This window comes from Camellia sinensis, chromosome 6 (genome assembly GCF_055761805.1).
Source record: "Camellia sinensis isolate YWXY chromosome 6, ASM5576180v1, whole genome shotgun sequence".
NCBI classification, from domain to species: Eukaryota; Viridiplantae; Streptophyta; class Magnoliopsida; order Ericales; family Theaceae; genus Camellia; species Camellia sinensis.
Genome location: NC_138966.1, coordinates 177,044,058 through 177,062,993, shown reverse-complemented (window position 1 = coordinate 177,062,993; position 18,936 = coordinate 177,044,058). Strand labels below are relative to the sequence as shown.

The 18,936-nt window shown below is 31.5% G+C and overlaps 1 protein-coding gene across 1 annotated transcript; it reads right to left on the bottom strand.

The window, feature by feature from the left end:
- Positions 1 to 8,453: 8,453 nt before the first annotated feature.
- LOC114279625 (malate dehydrogenase 2, cytoplasmic) lies at positions 8,454 to 12,198 on the bottom strand. Its single transcript, XM_028221896.2, has 7 exons — positions 11,901 to 12,198; positions 10,542 to 10,700; positions 10,227 to 10,402; positions 9,669 to 9,946; positions 9,407 to 9,542; positions 9,154 to 9,265; positions 8,454 to 8,689 (listed from the first exon to the last, which is right to left on the bottom strand). Exons 1-7 carry the CDS (start codon positions 11,941 to 11,943, stop codon positions 8,595 to 8,597), a joined length of 999 nt encoding a protein of 332 aa, XP_028077697.1. The 5' UTR covers positions 11,944 to 12,198; the 3' UTR covers positions 8,454 to 8,594.
- Between the last annotated feature and the right edge of the window lie 6,738 nt (positions 12,199 to 18,936).

Genomic DNA, 18,936 nt, shown 5'->3' with positions numbered 1-18,936 from the left:
TATAGATATTTATATTTGTTTTAGATTTTTTTTAATACATAAATTATGTTTTTTAAGATTTTTTATAAAAATAATTTAACAATCTTATCACTAATCATAATGTATGGGAGAAGTTGAAAAGGATACTGCAGTAACTATGCACGAGTTGTATATATAATTATTTGTATGAGGAGATTTTAAATGCTGATGAGGAAATTTTGACCAAATTAATAAATGCAAACTTGTGGAAAGACATGGGGATTGAAAAAAGTTAATAAATGCTGATCAAGAAATTTTGACCAAATCAATAAATGATGAGTTTTTTTTTTTAAATAAAAAATTTAAAAAATTCAGATTAAGATATTAGAGCTACCACAAGACTTGGGGGTTACAAACCTCCTTTCCTTTAATATATACTAGCATATCACCCGTGCTATGCACGGATTGTGTTTACAATTATCTATATATGTGAATTGTGATTTTTAAATGTTTTCTTCTCTTTTTTTTTTAATGTCTTCTTTTTTTCATTTTTTATATTATATTAAATTTTAATATTTTGATAATAATCATATGTGTTAGACTTTTCAAGAAATTAAATGTCTTTTTTATTATATTATATTAAAGTTTAATATTTTGATAATAATCATGTGTTAGAATTTTCAAGAAATTTTTTTTATGCTTGTTCTTAATGCATTAAACTGTTATTATGATGGATAATAATCATATGTGTTGGATTTCAAATAATTTTTTTTATGCTTGTTCTTAATGCATTAAAATGTTATTACGAGGGTAAGACTTGAGAGTTGGGAGAAGTTTTAAAATCAAGAAATTTAGATCGGGAGATTGGAGCTGTGAATTGTGATTTTTAAATTTTTTTTTAAATCTCTTCTTTTTTTTTCCATTTTTTATATTATATTAAAGTTTAATATTTTGATAATAATCATATGTGTTGGACTTTTCAAGGAATTAAATGTCTTTTTTTTATTATATTATATTAAAGTTTAATATTTTGATAATAATCATACGTGTTGAATTTTTCAAGAATTTTTTTTTATGTTTGTTCTTAATGCATTAAAGTGTTATTATAAGGGATAATAATCATATGTGTTGGGACTTTTCAAGGAATTCATATGTGTTGGATTTCAAAGAATTTTGTTATACTTGTTCTTAATGCATTAAAGTATTATTATGAGGGTAAGACTTGGGAGTTGGGAGAAGTTAATAAATGCTAAGATTTTTTTTAAAAAAAAAATAAAAAAATCAGGAAATTTAGATTGGGAGATTGGAGCTCCCACAAGGCTTGGGTTAAAAACCCTCTTTTGCTTAATATATAGTATAGATACTAGCCTATCACCCGTGCTATGCACGAGATAATTATAGATATTTATATTTGCTTTAGATTTTTTTTAATATATAAATTATGTTTTTTAAGATTTTTTATAAAAATAATTTAACAATCTTATCACTAACCATAGTATATGAGAGAAGTTGAAAATGATACTGCAGTAACTATACACAGATTGTATCTATAATTATTTGTATGGGGGATTTTAAATGCTGATCAAAAGATTTTGACCAAATCAATAAATGCAGGCATGTGGAAAGACATGTGGATTGAAAAAAGTTAATAAATGCTGATCAGAAGATTTTGACCAAATCAATAAATGCTAAGTTTTTTTTTTTAATAAAAAATTTAGAAAATTCAGATTGGGATATTGAAACTCCCACAGGCTTTGGGGTTAAAAACCTCTTTTTGCTTAATATCTATACTGTATATACTATATATTAAGCAAAAGGGGATTTTATGCTATCTATCTACAGAAAATAAAAAGATTAAATCACATTAAAAAAAGAACCATTGAACAAACTACAATTATCTAACTTCAATCATATTAGAAAATCAAATTATAAACAAAAGGAGATAACTTCAATCATATAGATCACAATTTTTTTAATACTATCTAACTACAATCATATTTTTCTCATAATAAAAAAATAATTGAAAAAAAGAACCATTAAAATAGTAAATAAAAAGATTATTTAGAAGTATTGAACAAACTACAATCAAATTTTTCTTTTTGTGAGTGTTTATGTTTATCTAACTTAAATCATATTAAAAAATCAAATTATAAACAAAAGGAAATAACTTCAATCATACAAATCACATTTTTTTTAATGATATCTAACTACAATCACATGTTTTTCATAATAAAAAAAAAATTGAAAAAAAGAACTATTAAAATAGTAAATAAAAAGATTATTTAGAAGTATTGAACAAACTACAATAACATTTTTTTTTTTTGTGAGTGTTTATGTTTACCTAACTTCAATCATATTAAAAAAATCAAATTATAAATAAAAGAAGATAATTTCAATCATACAAATCACAATTTTTTTCATGCTATCTAACTACAATCATATTTTTCGCATAATAAAAAAAAATTGAAAAAAGAACCATTAAAATAGTAAATAAAAAGATTATTTAGAAGTATTGAACAAACTACAATCACATTTTTCTTTTTGTGAGTGTTTATGTTTACCTAACTTCAATCATATTAAAAAAATCAAATTATAAACAAAAGGAGATAACTTCAATCATACAAATCATAATTTTTTTAACGTTATCTAACTACAATCATATTTTTCTCATAATAAAAAAATAATTAAAAAAAAACCATTAAAATAGTAAATAAAAAGATTATTTAGAAACATTGAACAAACTACAATCACATTTTTCTTTTTGTGAGTGTTTATGTTTATCTAACTTAAATCATATTAAAAAATAAAATTATAAACAAAAGGAGATAACTTCAATCATACAAATCACATTTTTTTTAATGATATCTAACTACAATAACATTTTTCTCATAATAAAAAAAATAATTGAAAAAAGAACCATTAAAATAGTAAATAAAAAGATTATTTAGAAGTATTGAACAAACTACAATAACATTTTTCTTTTTGTGAGTGTTTATGTTTACCTAATTTCAATCATATTAAAAAAATCAAATTATAAATAAAATGAGATAACTTCAATCATACAAATCACAATTTTTTTTATGCTATCTAACTACAATCATATCTTTCTCATAATAAAAAAAAAACCTTTAAAATAGTAAATAAAAATATTATTTAGAACCGTTGAACAAACTACAATCACATTTTTCTTTTTGTGAGTTAACTTCAATCATATTAAAAAATCACATTATAAACAAAAGAATATAATTTCAATCATACAAATCACAATTTTTTTAATGCTATCTAACTACAATAACATTTTTCTTATAATAAAAAAAATAATTGAAAAAAATAACCATTAAAATAGTAAATAAAAAAGATTATTTAGAACCATTGAACAAATTACAATCACATTTTTCTTTTTGTGAGTGTTTATGTTTATCTAACTTCAATCATATTAAAAAATAAAATTATAAACAAAAGGAGATAATTTCAGATCATACAAATCATAATTTTTTTTAATGCTATCTAATCATCATCAATAATTAAAAAAATTAATCACAAATTAAGTCAATTGATAATTAAAAAACACAATAATTTATTTTTCAACAAACATAGTGAGTTAAAAAGATCAATTACAATTTTTTTTGTCAAAATGCAATCTAATCATCATCAATAATTGGCACATTATGTGACCTTAATGAGTACAATCCATTTTGTTTTTCAAAAAACACAGTGAGTTAAAAATCAAATCACAAATTAAGTGAATTGATAGTTAAAAAAACACAATAATTTTTTTTCAAAAAACACAATCATTTTTTTTCAAAAAACACAGTGAGTTAAAAAAATCAATTACAATTTTTTTTTTCAAAATACAATCTAATCATTATCAATAATTGGTACTTTAAAAATCAAATTAGAAAAGAAAATCAAATCAAATCACAAATATTTTTATACTATCTAACTACAATCATATTTTTTTCATAAATAATTGTAAAGAAAAACCATTAAAACAGTAAATAAAAGATTAAATCACATTAAAAAAAAAACCATTGAATAAATTACAATCACATCACATTTTTTCCATAAAAAGAAAAACAAATAAATGAAAAAAAGAATCATTGACTAACTACAATCACATTAAAAAAAAAAGAATCGTTAGACTAATTACAATCACATTTTTTTCTTTGTGAGTGTTTATATTTATCTAACGTCAATCATATTAAAAATAAAATTAAAATAGTAAATAAAAAAATTAAATAACATTAAAAAAAAAGTCATTGAACTAACTACATCAATCATATTAAAAAAAAAAAGCCATTGAACAAATTACAATTACATCACATTTTTCTCAAAATAAAATAAATAAATGAAAAAAAAGAACTATTAAACTAACTACAATCACATTAAAAAAAAGAATCATTCAACTGATTATAATCACATTTTTCTCTTTGTGAGGGCTTATATTTATCTAAATTCAATCATATTAAAAAATTAAAAATAAAATTAAAATAGTAAATAAAAAGATTAAATAACATTAAAAAAAAGCCATTGAACTAACTACAACAATCATATGAGAAAAAAAGAGCCATTGAACAAATTACAATCACATCACATTTTTCACATAATAAAATAAATAAATGAAAAAAAGAACTATTAAACTACCTACAATCACATTAAAAAAAAAGAATCATTCAACTAATTATAATCACATTTTTCTATTTGTGAGGGTTTATATTTATCTAATTTCAATCATATTAAAAAATCAAATTATAATTTTTTATTCGTTAGACAAATCACAAATATTTTCATGCGCTATCTAACTACAATATTAAAACAATAAACAAAAGGAAAAGTGAATAAGGAGAAAACAAAAAAAAGACTTACTGTTTGCATACGTGGTCACTGAAGTTGAAAGTGTAGAAGTGAGAAGTCAAGAAGGAGAAAACAAAAAGAAGACTTACTGTTTGCAATAGATATGTGAAAAGTTAAAACGGGTGTGTGTATTGGATAAGTTAAAAAGGCCTGGAAGAATTTAATAAATGCTAATTTTTTTTTCAAAAAAATCAAAAAAAATTAAGAAATTAATGTTTAGATATTAGAACTCCCACAAAACTTGTGGGTTAGAGATGGATATAAATAAATAGATAGATATAGATATTTATATTTGTTTTAATTTTTTTTTAATATACAAATTATTTGTTTTGGAAAAGGTACTGCAGTAATTATGAGAAAAGTCAAAAAGTCTTGTGGGTTGAGAGAAGTTAATAAATACTGAGGTTAAATTTTTTTTTTTAAAAACAAAAAATTAGAAAATTATGATTGGCATATTGAAGCTCCCACAAGCCTTGGGGGTTAAAAATCCCATTTTGCTTAATATATAGTATAAATAGATATAGATTTTTTTAATATACAGATTATTTTTTTTAGTTTTTTTATAAAAATAATTTGACAATCACATCACTAATCATATTGTATGGGGGAAGTTGAAAAGGGTGCTGTAGTAGTTATGAGAGAAGTGAAAAAGGTTTGTGGGTTGGGAGAAGTCAATAAATGCTAAGGTTATTTATTTTTTTAAATCAAAAAAATTAGAAAATTAGGATTGGAATATTAGAGCTTCCACAAAACTTGTGGGTTAGAAGCCCCCTTTTCCTTATATAATACTAGCATATCACCCGTACTATGCACGAATTGTGTTTACAATTATCTATATATGTGAATTGTGATTTTTAAATATATATATATTTTTAAATGTCTTCTTTTTTTCATTTTTTATATTATATTAAAGTTTAATATTTTGATAATAATCATATGTGTTGGACTTTTAAAGGAATTAAATATCTTTTTTTTATTATATTATATTAAAGTTTAATATTTTGATAATAATCATATGTGTTGGACTTTTCAAGGAATTAAATATCTTTTTTTATTATATTATATTAAAGTTTAATATTTTAATAATAATCATATGTGTTGGACTTTTCAAGAAATTTTTTTTATGCTTGTTCTTAATGCATAAAAGTGTTATTATGAAGGATAATAATCATATGTGTTGGGACTTTTCAAGGAATTCATATGTGTTGGATTTCAAAGAATTTTTTTTATGCTTGTTCTTAATGCATTAAAATATTATTATAAGGGAAAGACTTGGGAGTTGGGAGAAGTTAATAAATGCTAAAAAAAAATAATTTAACAATCTTATCATTAATCATAATGTATGAAAAAGTTGAAAATGATACTGCAGTAACTATGCACGAGTTGTATCTATAATTATTTGTATGAGGAGATTTTAAATGCTGATGAGGAAATTTTGACCAAATTAATAAATGCAAACATGTAAAAAGACATGTTGATTGAAAAAAGTTAATAAATACTGATCAAGAAATTTTGATCAAATCAATAAATAATGAGATTTTTTTTTAAATAAAAAATTAAAAAAAATCAGATTAAGATATTAGAGCTACCACAAGACTTGGAGGGTTACAAATCCCCTTTCCCTTAATATATACTAGCCTATCACCCGTGCTATGCACGGGATAATAATAGATATTTATATTTATTTTAGATTTTTTTTAATATATAAATTATATTTTTTAAGATTTTTTATAAAAATAATTTAACAATCTTATTACTAACCATAGTGTATGGGAGAAGTTGAAAAGGGTACTGCAGTAATTATGCACGGGTTGTATCTATAATTATTTGTATGAGAGGATTTTAAATGCTGATCAGTAAATTTTGACCAAATCAATAAATGCAGCCATGTGGAAAGATATGTGGATTGAAAAAAATTAATAAATGCTGATCAGAGAGATTTTGACCAAATCAATAAATGCTTAGTTTTTTTTTTTTTTTTGAATAAAAAAGTTAGAAAATTCAGATTGGGAGATTGGAGCTTCCATGTACGGATTGTGTTTACAATTATCTATATATGTGAATTATCTATCACCCGTGCTATGCATGGAATAATTATAAATATTTATATTTGTTTTAATTTTTTTTTAAAATGTGAATTATGTTTTTTCTAAGATTTTTTATAAAAATAATTTAACAATCTTATCACTAACCATAGTGTATAGGAGAAATTGAAAAGGATACTGCAGTAACTATGTACGGATTATATCTATAATTATTTGTTTGAGAGGATTTTAAATGCTGATAAGAGGATTTTAACCAAATCAATAAATGCATACATGTGAAAAGATGTGGATTGAAAAAAAGTTAATAAATGCTGATCAGGGGAGTTTGACCAAATCAATAAATGCTGAGATTTTTTTTAAAAAAAATAAAAAATTTAGAAAATTCAGATTGGGATATTGGAGCTCTCACAGACTTTGGAAGTTAAAAACCTCATTTTGCTTAATATATAGTATAGATAGATTGTGATTTTTAAATATTTATTATTATTATTATTATTTTAAATGTCTTCTTTTTTTCCTTTTTTTATATTATATTAAAGTTTAATATTTTGATATTAATCATATGTGTTGGACTTTTCAAGAATTTTTTTTTATACTTGTTCTTAATACATTAAAGAGGGATAATAATCATATGTGTTGGGACTTTTCAAGGAATTCATATGCGTTGGATTTCAAAGAATTTTTTTATGCTTGTTCTTAAAGCCTTAAAGTGTTATTATGAGGATAAGACTTGAGAGTTGAGAGAAGTTAATAAATGTTAAGATTTTTTTTTTTTAAAATCAAAAAATCAGAAAATTTAGATTAGGAGATTGGAACTCCCACAAAACTTGGAGTTGAAAATCCCCTTTTACTTAATATATAGTATAGATATATAAATATATATATATATATATATATGAATCTGGCTCCAGCGCAAGTGAGAGTATTTGTCTGAAACAACTCTTATTTGTTCTGACTTGTGCTCGCATAATAATAAAAAGTACTATTTGTAGACAAATAATTTTTAAAACTTATTTAGCCTCCGTTTGGGAAGTGGGTTGACTTTTTGGCTTTTTGACTTTTTTGGCTATTTTAGCCTGGGCTTAAAAGCTTGGTTTGGGAAGGGCTTTTTGACTTTTTGACTTTTTTGAGTTTTTTTGTGAGAGAAGAATGTAATGATTATGGGTTGGATGTGATGTTTTGTTTGTTATGGCTAAAACAGCAAGTGTTCTCATCACTACTGCAATTGATAGGGGTGATCTAAGAATCCATGACACCACATAGCCTCTGTTTGGCAAGTTGATTCTTGGGCTTTTTTGGCTATTTTAGCCACAAAAGACAAAATAGGCTATTTTAGCCATAACAAACAAAACATCACATCCAACCCATAATCATTACATTCTTCTCTCACAAAAAAACTCAAAAAAGCCAAAAAGCCAAAAAGCCCTTCCCAAACCAAGCTTTTAAGCCCAGGCTAAAATAGCCAAAAAAGCCAAAAAGCTAAAAAGCTAACCCACTTCCCAAACGGAGGCATAATGTGTTGTCAAGTATTGCGTCAAAAATCATGATTGTAAATAAAAAATCTTGGACAAAAACTGCCCGTACAAATCTCATTCATTTACCAAGTAGAGGAGTTTATATCTATCCTTCCATTAAGTGTTCACATAACAATGGCATTATTCAAAACCGTAGCTGTTTCTTCCAAAAACACACAAAAGCGTGAGACCTACTACAGCATAAAGGAGGTTAGGAGCAAATTCAAGAAAGGCAAGAGTATGCCAGAGCCTTTTCCTCAGTAAGCTCTTCGGCAGTCAAGTCCAACTTTTTCCTTGAAAGATCATCAATTGGGAGACCTGAGACACAGAAAGGGAAGCAAAACACTGGTTAAGAATCCATCTAGAAAATCAGAAATTGTTGATCACCAATATATACATTTAACCTAAACCTACTAATTATCTCTTATTGGTATTAAAAGTCCAGAAAAAATCATTAAACCTAGCCATCATAGCATGCAAGTGCTAAACCAATTAAATACTAACAAAAATATGAGACCAACTATTGGAAAATATATAGGGAATATCAAGACATCATTGCAAATTTTTTTTAACAAAAAGGGGAATATAAATGCCAACAATGCAGGAGGACTAGAAAAGGAACATATCAATATCACAGGTTGGATGCCCGTATGTTCAAAATTGATTAAAATTAAAAACACACCTAAAACATAAGACAATTGCTGATATAGTTTCTGATCCCATAACTTGTCCATGTATGATACGAAAGAACTACGCATTAACTTTATTAGATGCATTCTTACCTTGAACAATTGTCCATACTCCATTGCAACAAGTAACAGGGAAAGAATAAATAAGCCCAGCTGGCACATTGTATGAGCCATCAGAGTATACACCCATAGAAACCCAAGTTCCCTGCAATGTTCCAACAGAAGAAAAGATAAGCAAAGAATGTTTTCGCTCAATACATCCCTGAACATGCAGCAATAGAAAGACAAGGAATGTGTAGGATAATTTTCGCTATAGAAATGTAGGCTAGGCAAGAACAAGAGCAACCTCTGGAGTTCCAAGGACCCAATCACGAATGTGATCACAAGCAGAGCTAGCAGCAGACAATGCGCTAGACAACTTTCTAGCCTTGATAATAGCAGCTCCACGCTGTTGGACGGTTGTTATAAATTCTCCATGCAACCTAAGGAAGGAAGTGCACAATAACTCTTCAGTGAAAACCATAAAATGTTGATCAATGCTTTAACAGCAAATCCAAGCTAACACAAACACATAACGGCCAAATATGTTATTTATACTTTCTTCATACCATTCATCATTAGCAACAAGCTCACGGACAGGCTTCTCTCCAGCTGGTGTCTTGACAGTTGCATGGTTGACATCAGGATACTGAGTTGAGGAATGATTACCCCAAATAATAACATTTTTCACATCAGATACTGGAACATTCAATCTCTCTGAAACTTGACCAAGGGCCCTGTTATGGTCCAACCTTGTCAAACAAGTAATGTTTTTCTCAGAAATTGATGGTGCAAATTCCTTTAGAATCAACGCATTGGTGTTGGCAGGGTTAGCAACAACCAAAACCTTGAAGAAACAAGAAACAAAAGTTTATCTTCAATAGAAAACATACAAACTCAGATATTACGTAGCATAATTAGAAACTTCTAACTATACTATTGAAGAAAAATTAAAACTTGTAACTCAACTTTTGCAGTTATTTGTTCTATCTATTTTCATTATTAAAATAAATATATAAAAAAAACCCCTTAAAATATTGCTTTCACAGTTCCATCTAATTTCTTTTCCAATTATTTGCTATCATCCCATTATTATTTATTCTATATCTTCTCAAAATGGCAATCACCTTGCAGTTTGCAGCAGCATAACTCCCCAGAGCAGAAGCTTGAGATTTGTAAATGGCAACATTCTTTGACATCACATCTTTTCTTTCCATGCCTTCTTTCCTAGGGAATCCACCAACCATGACTGCAATGCTGACGCCAGTGCATGCCTCAACAACATCAGTGGTAGCAACAACACCTGATACAAATATCCCATTAGATAGGTGACACAAGATCTCAAACACAAAACAATAACAAAAACCAAAAAACATGTAGTAGAAAGTAATGATCTATCATCTACGTCATGTAGTCAAAAAGAACGATCAGGAGTTGCATACCTTTAAGAAGAGGGAACGCAGCATCCACCAATTCCATTTTCACTCCATTCAATGCCTCAGCAGCAGGTGGAATATCAAGCATGTGAAGGATCACGGGCTGGTCTGGTCCCAACATAACTCCTCTGGCAATCATAGGAACAAGAGCATATCCAATTTGTCCTGCAAGTACCAACAACTCTCTCTTAATATATTGCTTCACGAAAAGGTAAAACAGGATATCCAGGTGACTCTTTTTTATTTTGAGATAAGTTATTCTTAAGGGCCCAAGTGCACCACTTGAACATAAAGAACTGTACCTAGGTACTTTTCCTTGGGGAGCACTAATCACTCAAATGATTTTGAAAAAGATATAATGTCATTTCAGAAAATTATAAGAAATAGAAAACAATAAAATGCCAAACTGTGATATGATGAAGTATTCTATTCTAAGTTATGGCCCCAATTTATGGGCTTGATTTTGACGTAAAAATGTCATATAAAGCGGTTCAAACTCAAGGGGCATTCAAGCTCACTCACATAGTCTGTAGTCTAGGTGGCTCTAAAACAAGAAGTAAACTTGGTCAAGTACATTTTTTTCCAGCTCTTAGAGATCAAAGCATAACCATAACATCAAACAAGCTTTTCTCCAGGCACAAAACTTAAGATTGCTTTATGCTTCCTATACTTAAAAAGTTCCCACCAAAAAAAAAAAAAAAAAAAAAAAGTTTTGAGAATTGCACTCAAAACATTCTAGACTAGAAAGAACAGACCAATCGAGCAACGACAAAATAGCAAAATCAAGCACACGAATTGTTCTCTTCGTACTCAGAAATACAGGGGTGCGAGCGCACATTACTTGTCTCAAGGGATGAAGACTAACAGAATCTATTAAAGCTCTTCGTACTCAGAAATACAGGGGTGCGAGCGCACATTATTTGTCTCAAGGGATGAAGACTAACAGAATCTATTAAAGCTGCTGCTGCTACTACTACTAAACAAACTAAACAACCCCTGCTTCAACATGTTTCATCAAAAAAAGTATACACTAAAACCAAGCGATCCACGATCAACACGCCGATCCAATCAGACAAATCCAACTCCCCAAACCAATCCACAACTAAAAGACAACTACAAAGACACCATCTTTATGAAACAAAACAATCTAGCCAACAAACTATGATCAATTTGGTTTTCTAATCAAGAACTTGAATTGAAACAGCAATTCAGCAGATCTGGAGTCGAATCAAGTAACAAGAAACGAAGATCGGTGCAGATGCTGAGGGGGGTAACAGTGACAAACACAGATTTTGTTGAAATATAAACAGATCTGAGAGTGATTAGTGAGTTTGAGCAGTGAAAGAGAGAAAAAGAGATTGATACCTGCAGCACCAGTGACGAGGACGCGAACTGGTTCTTTCGCCATTGTAGAGAGAGATCTGACCAAAGAGACGATGCGAAATGAGAGTGCGTTGAAAACCTGAGGAGGAAGATTGGGTTTGTGTGGTGTATTTATTTATAGTGATTTAGACAAGGAAAAATTTCGACTTTGCAATACGACGGCGTTTGAAGATTTAAACTGGTGGAACGTTGTCGTATTAATGTATGCCATTACCGTGCCGGTGCCGTGCTTTTTAATGAGGTAGACTATGTGCGTAGGGATGGCAATTTAAACCCGGCCCTGCCCCGCCCGTTGCCATTTCTATATGTGCGTGATGCGTGGAGCTCTCGTGCTTGTTTTTTGTTTTTTGGGTTTAATTTGTCTCAAGTTGAGATTAAGACTGGATTCGTCCAGTTTGGTTTATGGGATTCATTTTTTAGGTCTATTTTGATAATTCGAACTGTTTAATGTGTAGAAATTGTCGAGTACTATATGCCTGTAAAAAATCACGTTGATCGGATATCAATAGCTATGTGATCAAATCAGTTTTGTATAAAAAAAAATAGACGGTGAAACAATTAACGGTTGATAAAAAACTATTTTGTTCACATAGCTATCGATATTCGATCAACGTGATTTTTTACAGGCATATAGTACTCGACGAGTTCTACACATTGAACGGTTCAGATTATCAAACGGAATCCGTGGTAAACCCTTACGGACCTAACAGCACGGTCCAGTCCGATCTTGGACTGGACCAAAGCCACTGCCTTTTTTTTTTTTTAGTATTAATGAATTGCAGGCGCTCTCAGCAGTAGTTTAACCAAACTTTTTTAAACAAAATAAATCAAAAATTTCTTTTAAGAGTAATAATACATAATCTAATTTGAGAACTTTAAATGGAGCTCTACTGAGATAAAAGAGAGAAAGTAGAGAAAGATAGAGGGTTACCAAACCAAACCACCCCCTAGTTGATTATTTGGGGGTAAATGGATCAATTAATTATGAATAAATGGGTAAAAAACTATAATATATAATAAGTGATTTAATTTTTATTTTTCAACTATTTAATAAAAAATATCATCAGCCAAAACATGTTCCACAAATGAAATTATGAACTTATTTACATCATTCTATTTAATCATATGAAAAGTGTATTAAATTGTGTGTTGATTAATTCAATAGGCAAAACTATATCCTATAAAGTAAACAACAAAACAATTTCGTATGATTCTGCACACCTCTCTCTCAAAATATTTTATAGTGTATGTGAATGTTATTTGCTATATTATTGCACGTTCACAATAAATTTCAAGATGGAATTACAGAAAGAAAAAAACAATTGATATGAGGTGGGTGTTGTATCGTGTTGATCATATTGGTATCATGTTATTTTGAGTCTGTATCTAAATTACTTCAATATTAATCCAGCTAGTTCATTTTTTTATGTTGTGTCATATCGTTTTCAATTTTGTATTGAGTTCCTGTTATTATTTTATGTCAAAAAAATTTACCCTAATTAGAAATACCAAATGTATGGTGAAATTAAATTTTTTTTCTCCACAAGTTGATGAAATTATTTGTGAAAATATTTGAAAATGTTTCAATGAAATTAATTTAAACAAATGTTTGATTAGCAATATATAGGAGCTATAATGAAACATTTTCACAGCCTAACGTGGCATAAGTCCTTGGCTTCGGATAGCTAATGAATCTGCTTGTGATGAACTGGGAAAAGGTTAGTTTCAGCCAAACAATAATTAATTTAGTAGACTCAAAACAAAAAAAAAAAAAAAAAAAAAAAATTCGAAGTTTCAAAAATGTGAATCAAATTTATTTTGAGACTGATCCACACTATGCCAAGTCTAAATAAATTCTAGATAATTTTCCAGTTACATAATATTTCTATTAACCAAATCTATTCCAATAATAATTATAAATTATTATAACAATACTGAACTAGAAAATTATATTAAATTCTATATCCAAGTAATAATACAAAATGAAATTTCATTCCACAAAACTTACCATAAAAAGCACGTCCATTGTCTAGTTGTTTCTTAATACGCATGTATCCCTCTTTTCCTAAAACAAATAAATATCTAAATGGATTTGTTATGATGAAAATAAAATCCATACATAAAATTCAACAAGTGATTTGAGTAAATGATTATCTAAATAGATTTGTCTTGATGTTAACAAAATCAACAAATAAATTCCAACAGGTGATCAGAGTAAATGGAAGGAAAAAAAATCTAAATGCATGTGGTACACAGAAGAATCTTTAGACCCTCTAGTTTGAGTTTGAGTTGCATGCATGTAAAAGATATAAAACCCTAGCTTGTTCAGATTTACATCACCACCAGACATAAAATCTTCTCCATAATTTTCATTTTTTCCTCTAGCACTGTACTGCATGACATGACATAATAACCTAAGTATTTTAGACTCCCTCCTCACATTCATCCTTCTCCTTATCATCTTCCACATTTCCTTGAGCCACTGTCAATGTTCTATCACCCTATGTGGGAAAGATCTGATAACCAAAACATGCAAGAAGACTCCCAATTACAAACTTTGCAAGTCAACTCTACAATCAGGCCCTCAGAACTCCCAAACTGGTATCAGAGGTCCATGCAACATTGACACTAATACCTCGAAGGCTAAGTCAAGCTGGTTGTATAGCGACATTGGCTTGCAATGGCAGGTGTATCCAAAGGTCCAAGTTTGCTTAAATAAGTGCAAGGATAATTTAATACAATTCGGAGGGAGCTTATTCCAAATGCTAATCAGGCTTTGGAAAAAAATGATACTTCTAAAGTTGCTGAAGAAGCCATGTTGAAAGCTGTTACAAAGGCTGATGAATGCATAAACAGTTTGAAGAACCCAAAGCCAAAGATGTATCCAGAGGATAACTGGAAAAAACTCAAAGATGATGCCAAAAATGTGTATAATCTATTGGTTGTGAATGTAAGCATATTAAAGCAGATGATGTTTCGATAATTTACCAGTAAAGTTCTGCAGAAACTACAATGTATAATTCAATAAATGTGCTTATTTAGAGGAATACATTCAGGATGATGTCAGGATTAAATTGGAGTGATGACAACAATTTGGATAAGATAAAAACTAGAGAAGCATTCTTCAATTCATGGTATTTACAATTTTATAACCTCAACAAGTTTACATCAGGAACAAATAAAAATAGCATGATAGCATGAATGGTCTGAGAATTTCAAGTTTGTTCAGAAATGCATAGACTTTTGTTTACAAAAATCAAAATGCATAGCCATATCCTACTGCTGCTTTACATTTATTTATATATATGTGTGTGTGTATTTTGCAACTTTTTCCCAAGAATTCTCTGGCACGTCTCGAGATCCAGAATAGACTGCTCATGTGTTTTCAGCCATGAAGAGAAAGCCTGAACAACTCAATCAAAACATATGCAAGCTATAAAACCAAATAAAATTCCATATATCAATCCTAATAGACTCAAAATAGAAAATGAGAAGCTGATCGGGAAGATCAGATCCATAAAAGTGTTTCCTTTATATTACCTGTAGAAATTTAATGTATAAAGAGAAAAAGAGAATTGTATTATTGATTGATGTAGATTGATATCTATTACAATGATTCATGATTCCTATATATAGAAGAGGGTGAGTGTGTAGTAGGTAAGGAGTAGGTGAAGTGGAGGTGGTAGTGGTGTAGTGGGTTAGGTTTAGTGGAGTAGGTTTAAGTGGGTGAAGTAGGTGGAGAGTAGATGAATTTTAACAGCCCCCCGCAAACTCAAGGGGGATAGGAACTAACCAACTTGAGTTTGGAGAGAGTAACAAAACAAAAAAATACATAAAAATAAAAGAGGATAAGAGACACTGTATGGTCGTGTCAGACCATTGGTGAAGACACTGGATGGTGGTGTCATAACGTTGTAGAGGACACTGTATGGGGGTGTCATAACCATGTAGAGGACACTGTATGGTGGTGTCATAACGGTGTAGAGGACACTGGATGGCGGTGTCAGACCGATGTAGAAGACAGTTTATGGGGTCATGTCGGACCGTTGTAGCAGACACTGTGTGGTCGTGTCAGACCGATGTAGAAGACAGTTGATGGGGTCATGTCGGACCGATGTAGAAGACAGTTTACGGGGTCATGTCGGACCGTTGTAACAGACACTGTTGTGACAGTTGTTGTGACAGTTTACAGAGTCTTGCTGGACCCTTGTAGAAACTAACCGGAATCAATGTCGGGACAGTTTATAGAGTCTTGTCGGACCCATAAAGGAGCTAACCGGAATCAATGTCGGGACAGTTTACAGAGTCATGTCGGACCCATGAAGGAGCTAACCGGAATCAATGTCGGGACAGTTTACAGAGTCTTGTCGGACCCATGTAGAAGACACTGTATGAGTGTGTATATAGGCTGCCCAAAAGATATACATGTAGATATATATATCGAGCCCGCAAAAGTCGCGCCCTCAAAAGGCGCGCCCACTTTATCAAAAGATGTGCCCGACAGAAATCATCGAGCGACGAGCCATCAAAAGGCGCGCCAGACACGCGGCGATGCACGTGACCGACAGAACGCGTGTCGGCCTCTTCGTCAGGGTCTTTATAAACCGAAGCGGAGGCTGAGGCTTGAAAGCATAACAAACCAGTTGAAACCTCTGCATTCTCAGAGAGCTTGTCTCGAAGAGCTGCAAATCTTGAAACACTCTGTAACCAACCCTGTCTGACAGTACCAATCAGTAATCGCTGCTTCTCTGAAACACTTAGCAACCCAAAAAACATGGCCTCTTCTTCCCGTTCAGCTACCCAGAATATGACCTCTTCATCCCGTGGTCTACTCACTCTCTTTCCCGACCTCAATGAGTCAACAAGAGAGAGAACTGGTGCGGTGGCCAGTGAACCTCAACCAAACACCTCTGTGTTTGCTCCGTTGAACTTTCCGATGCGGTCGGTGGAGCAAAAAATGGCGGTGCAAACTGATATTGAGGCCAATCAGTATACTCTGAAGTCATGTGTGGAAACTATGACTGCGGTCACAAACTTGTCGCACCGGCTGCAGAGCAGGACAAATGAGGTGCAACAGTTAAACTCCCAGCTGGCTCTGCTCCAACGCATGTATAAGGATGCACGAGCAGAGATAAGTGTGCTAAAGGCAGAAAACAAGGAGCTGAAGCGGAAGGCCACCGTGATGTTCCGATTCGGAGGTCCGCCATATGCTGCAGTGAAGGAGCATGGAGGAGGCAACGTGCTTGGTGGTCTAGGAAACACGGAGGCAACACCGTCAAGGGCCGGTCAGGACGGAGGCAAGAAGAAGAGACCAGCGGAAGAGGCGAAGAAGTGAGGTCGGTGGGTGGCCGTCTGCAAAGAAAACAAATCTTTGGTTGTTGTGATGGTGTTTTTTTTTTTTTTTTTTTTTTTTTTTGAGTTGTGGTGTAAAATGGTGATCGAGGTTGATCCCGGAGATGAATAAAATATGGGTGTTGTGCAAATGTGTAAATTGTTTTTGTTGTTGTTGTTTTTTTTTTTTTTTTTTTTTTTTTTTTTGTCTGTGTCTATGGGTGGAGGCATGCACTTGTGGGTCCACGGTTTTGGTCAAAAAACACCAGCCCATAGTTTGGGTTTTCTTTTGTTTTTTTTTTTGCACACTACCAGCAATGGGTTTTGCATAGTGGTTTGATTGGAGATGGGGCCCGCCACTACACATGTTGGGCATCTAATATTGTTGTTAAAGCCATGTTTGAGGAGCTGCTTTTGGGTAGTGGGATTTTTTATTCTTTAAAATCATGCTGTGTATCCCCCCGAGAGAGAGAGAAGAGGAGAATGGTCTGTGCAAGAGATGTGCAAGATATTAAAATAAACATAGATATATATATATATATATATTAAAATAAGAGAAAGTTGAGTGGGGTTGGTGGGTGATAAAAAAAAAAGAAAAGCTGGGTGTGGTGGTGAGTGCTGTGTGCGTGTGTCTAGGGCGGAGCATGTGCTGTGTAGCCAATGTGTCTGTTGTGTTGTGTATGGGTATGTGTGTGTGTGGTGGGTATAACAGTCAACAACATGATCAACACCCATTATGCTCTATCCCTCAGCAGCTCAAAAAATGCATGTCCAGATCCCTCCCCTTCTCATTCATTGTGTGTTTGCTACAGTCAAATACATACATTTCAGATCCACTAGTCTTCGCTGCAACAAGAGATGGATTCTGAAACATACAGCATGCCCTATTCCCTTCACCGTCAACATATATCTTTTGTATTATCTCAACCTTGGGAATCGCAGAGTCGTGGTCGGGATCAGTCACCGGAGCCGTGGCCGGATTAAGGGGGAGATGCGCATTGGTGACCATGAGGAAGTTTGGGAAATCATCAGATGTATGGGTCCCTAGAATCAGCTTGTGTACAGCGAATAATCCATCTGTGAAGACGGGTAGCGGAGGCGATGGAAGCCAATGGACGGTGAGAGATGGCCATTCGAGTGAGTGCGAAACGATCAGATCGTAGAGAAGTGGAGTGTTCTTCTTCCATACCGTGAATGCGGAGAGGGCGAGAAGGCCGAGGAGGATTGACACTTGGAGGAGGAGACGATGGTGGCTCGATGTCGCCATTGATGAACAAATATGTGTGAGGCAGAGAAGAGTTCAGCTATGACTTTCTAGCAGCGGAGTGAAGGTATGTGTAGAAAATAAGCGGACTAGATTGAGGTCCAGCGGACAGCTAAGGTGAGTTTGCCGCCCGCCGGGGAAGCGAAAATATTAGGTTCTAAACCTGCTCTGATACCATGTAGAAATTTAATGTATAAAGTGTTTCCTTTATATTACCTGTTGATGAACAGGCTGTTGGATGCACCTCTCAATCTGCAAAAACATCTCTAGATCACCATGCCATTTCTTTACATCAACTGGCTATCAGTATTGCCAAAGAAATGTAGATGGAAAGACCTTCATCCCATTGCATGGACCAGAAAGAGCAAGAGAAACCAGAACCAAATATATCAAGGCAAAAATGCTAGAAATCAGCTAAATCGG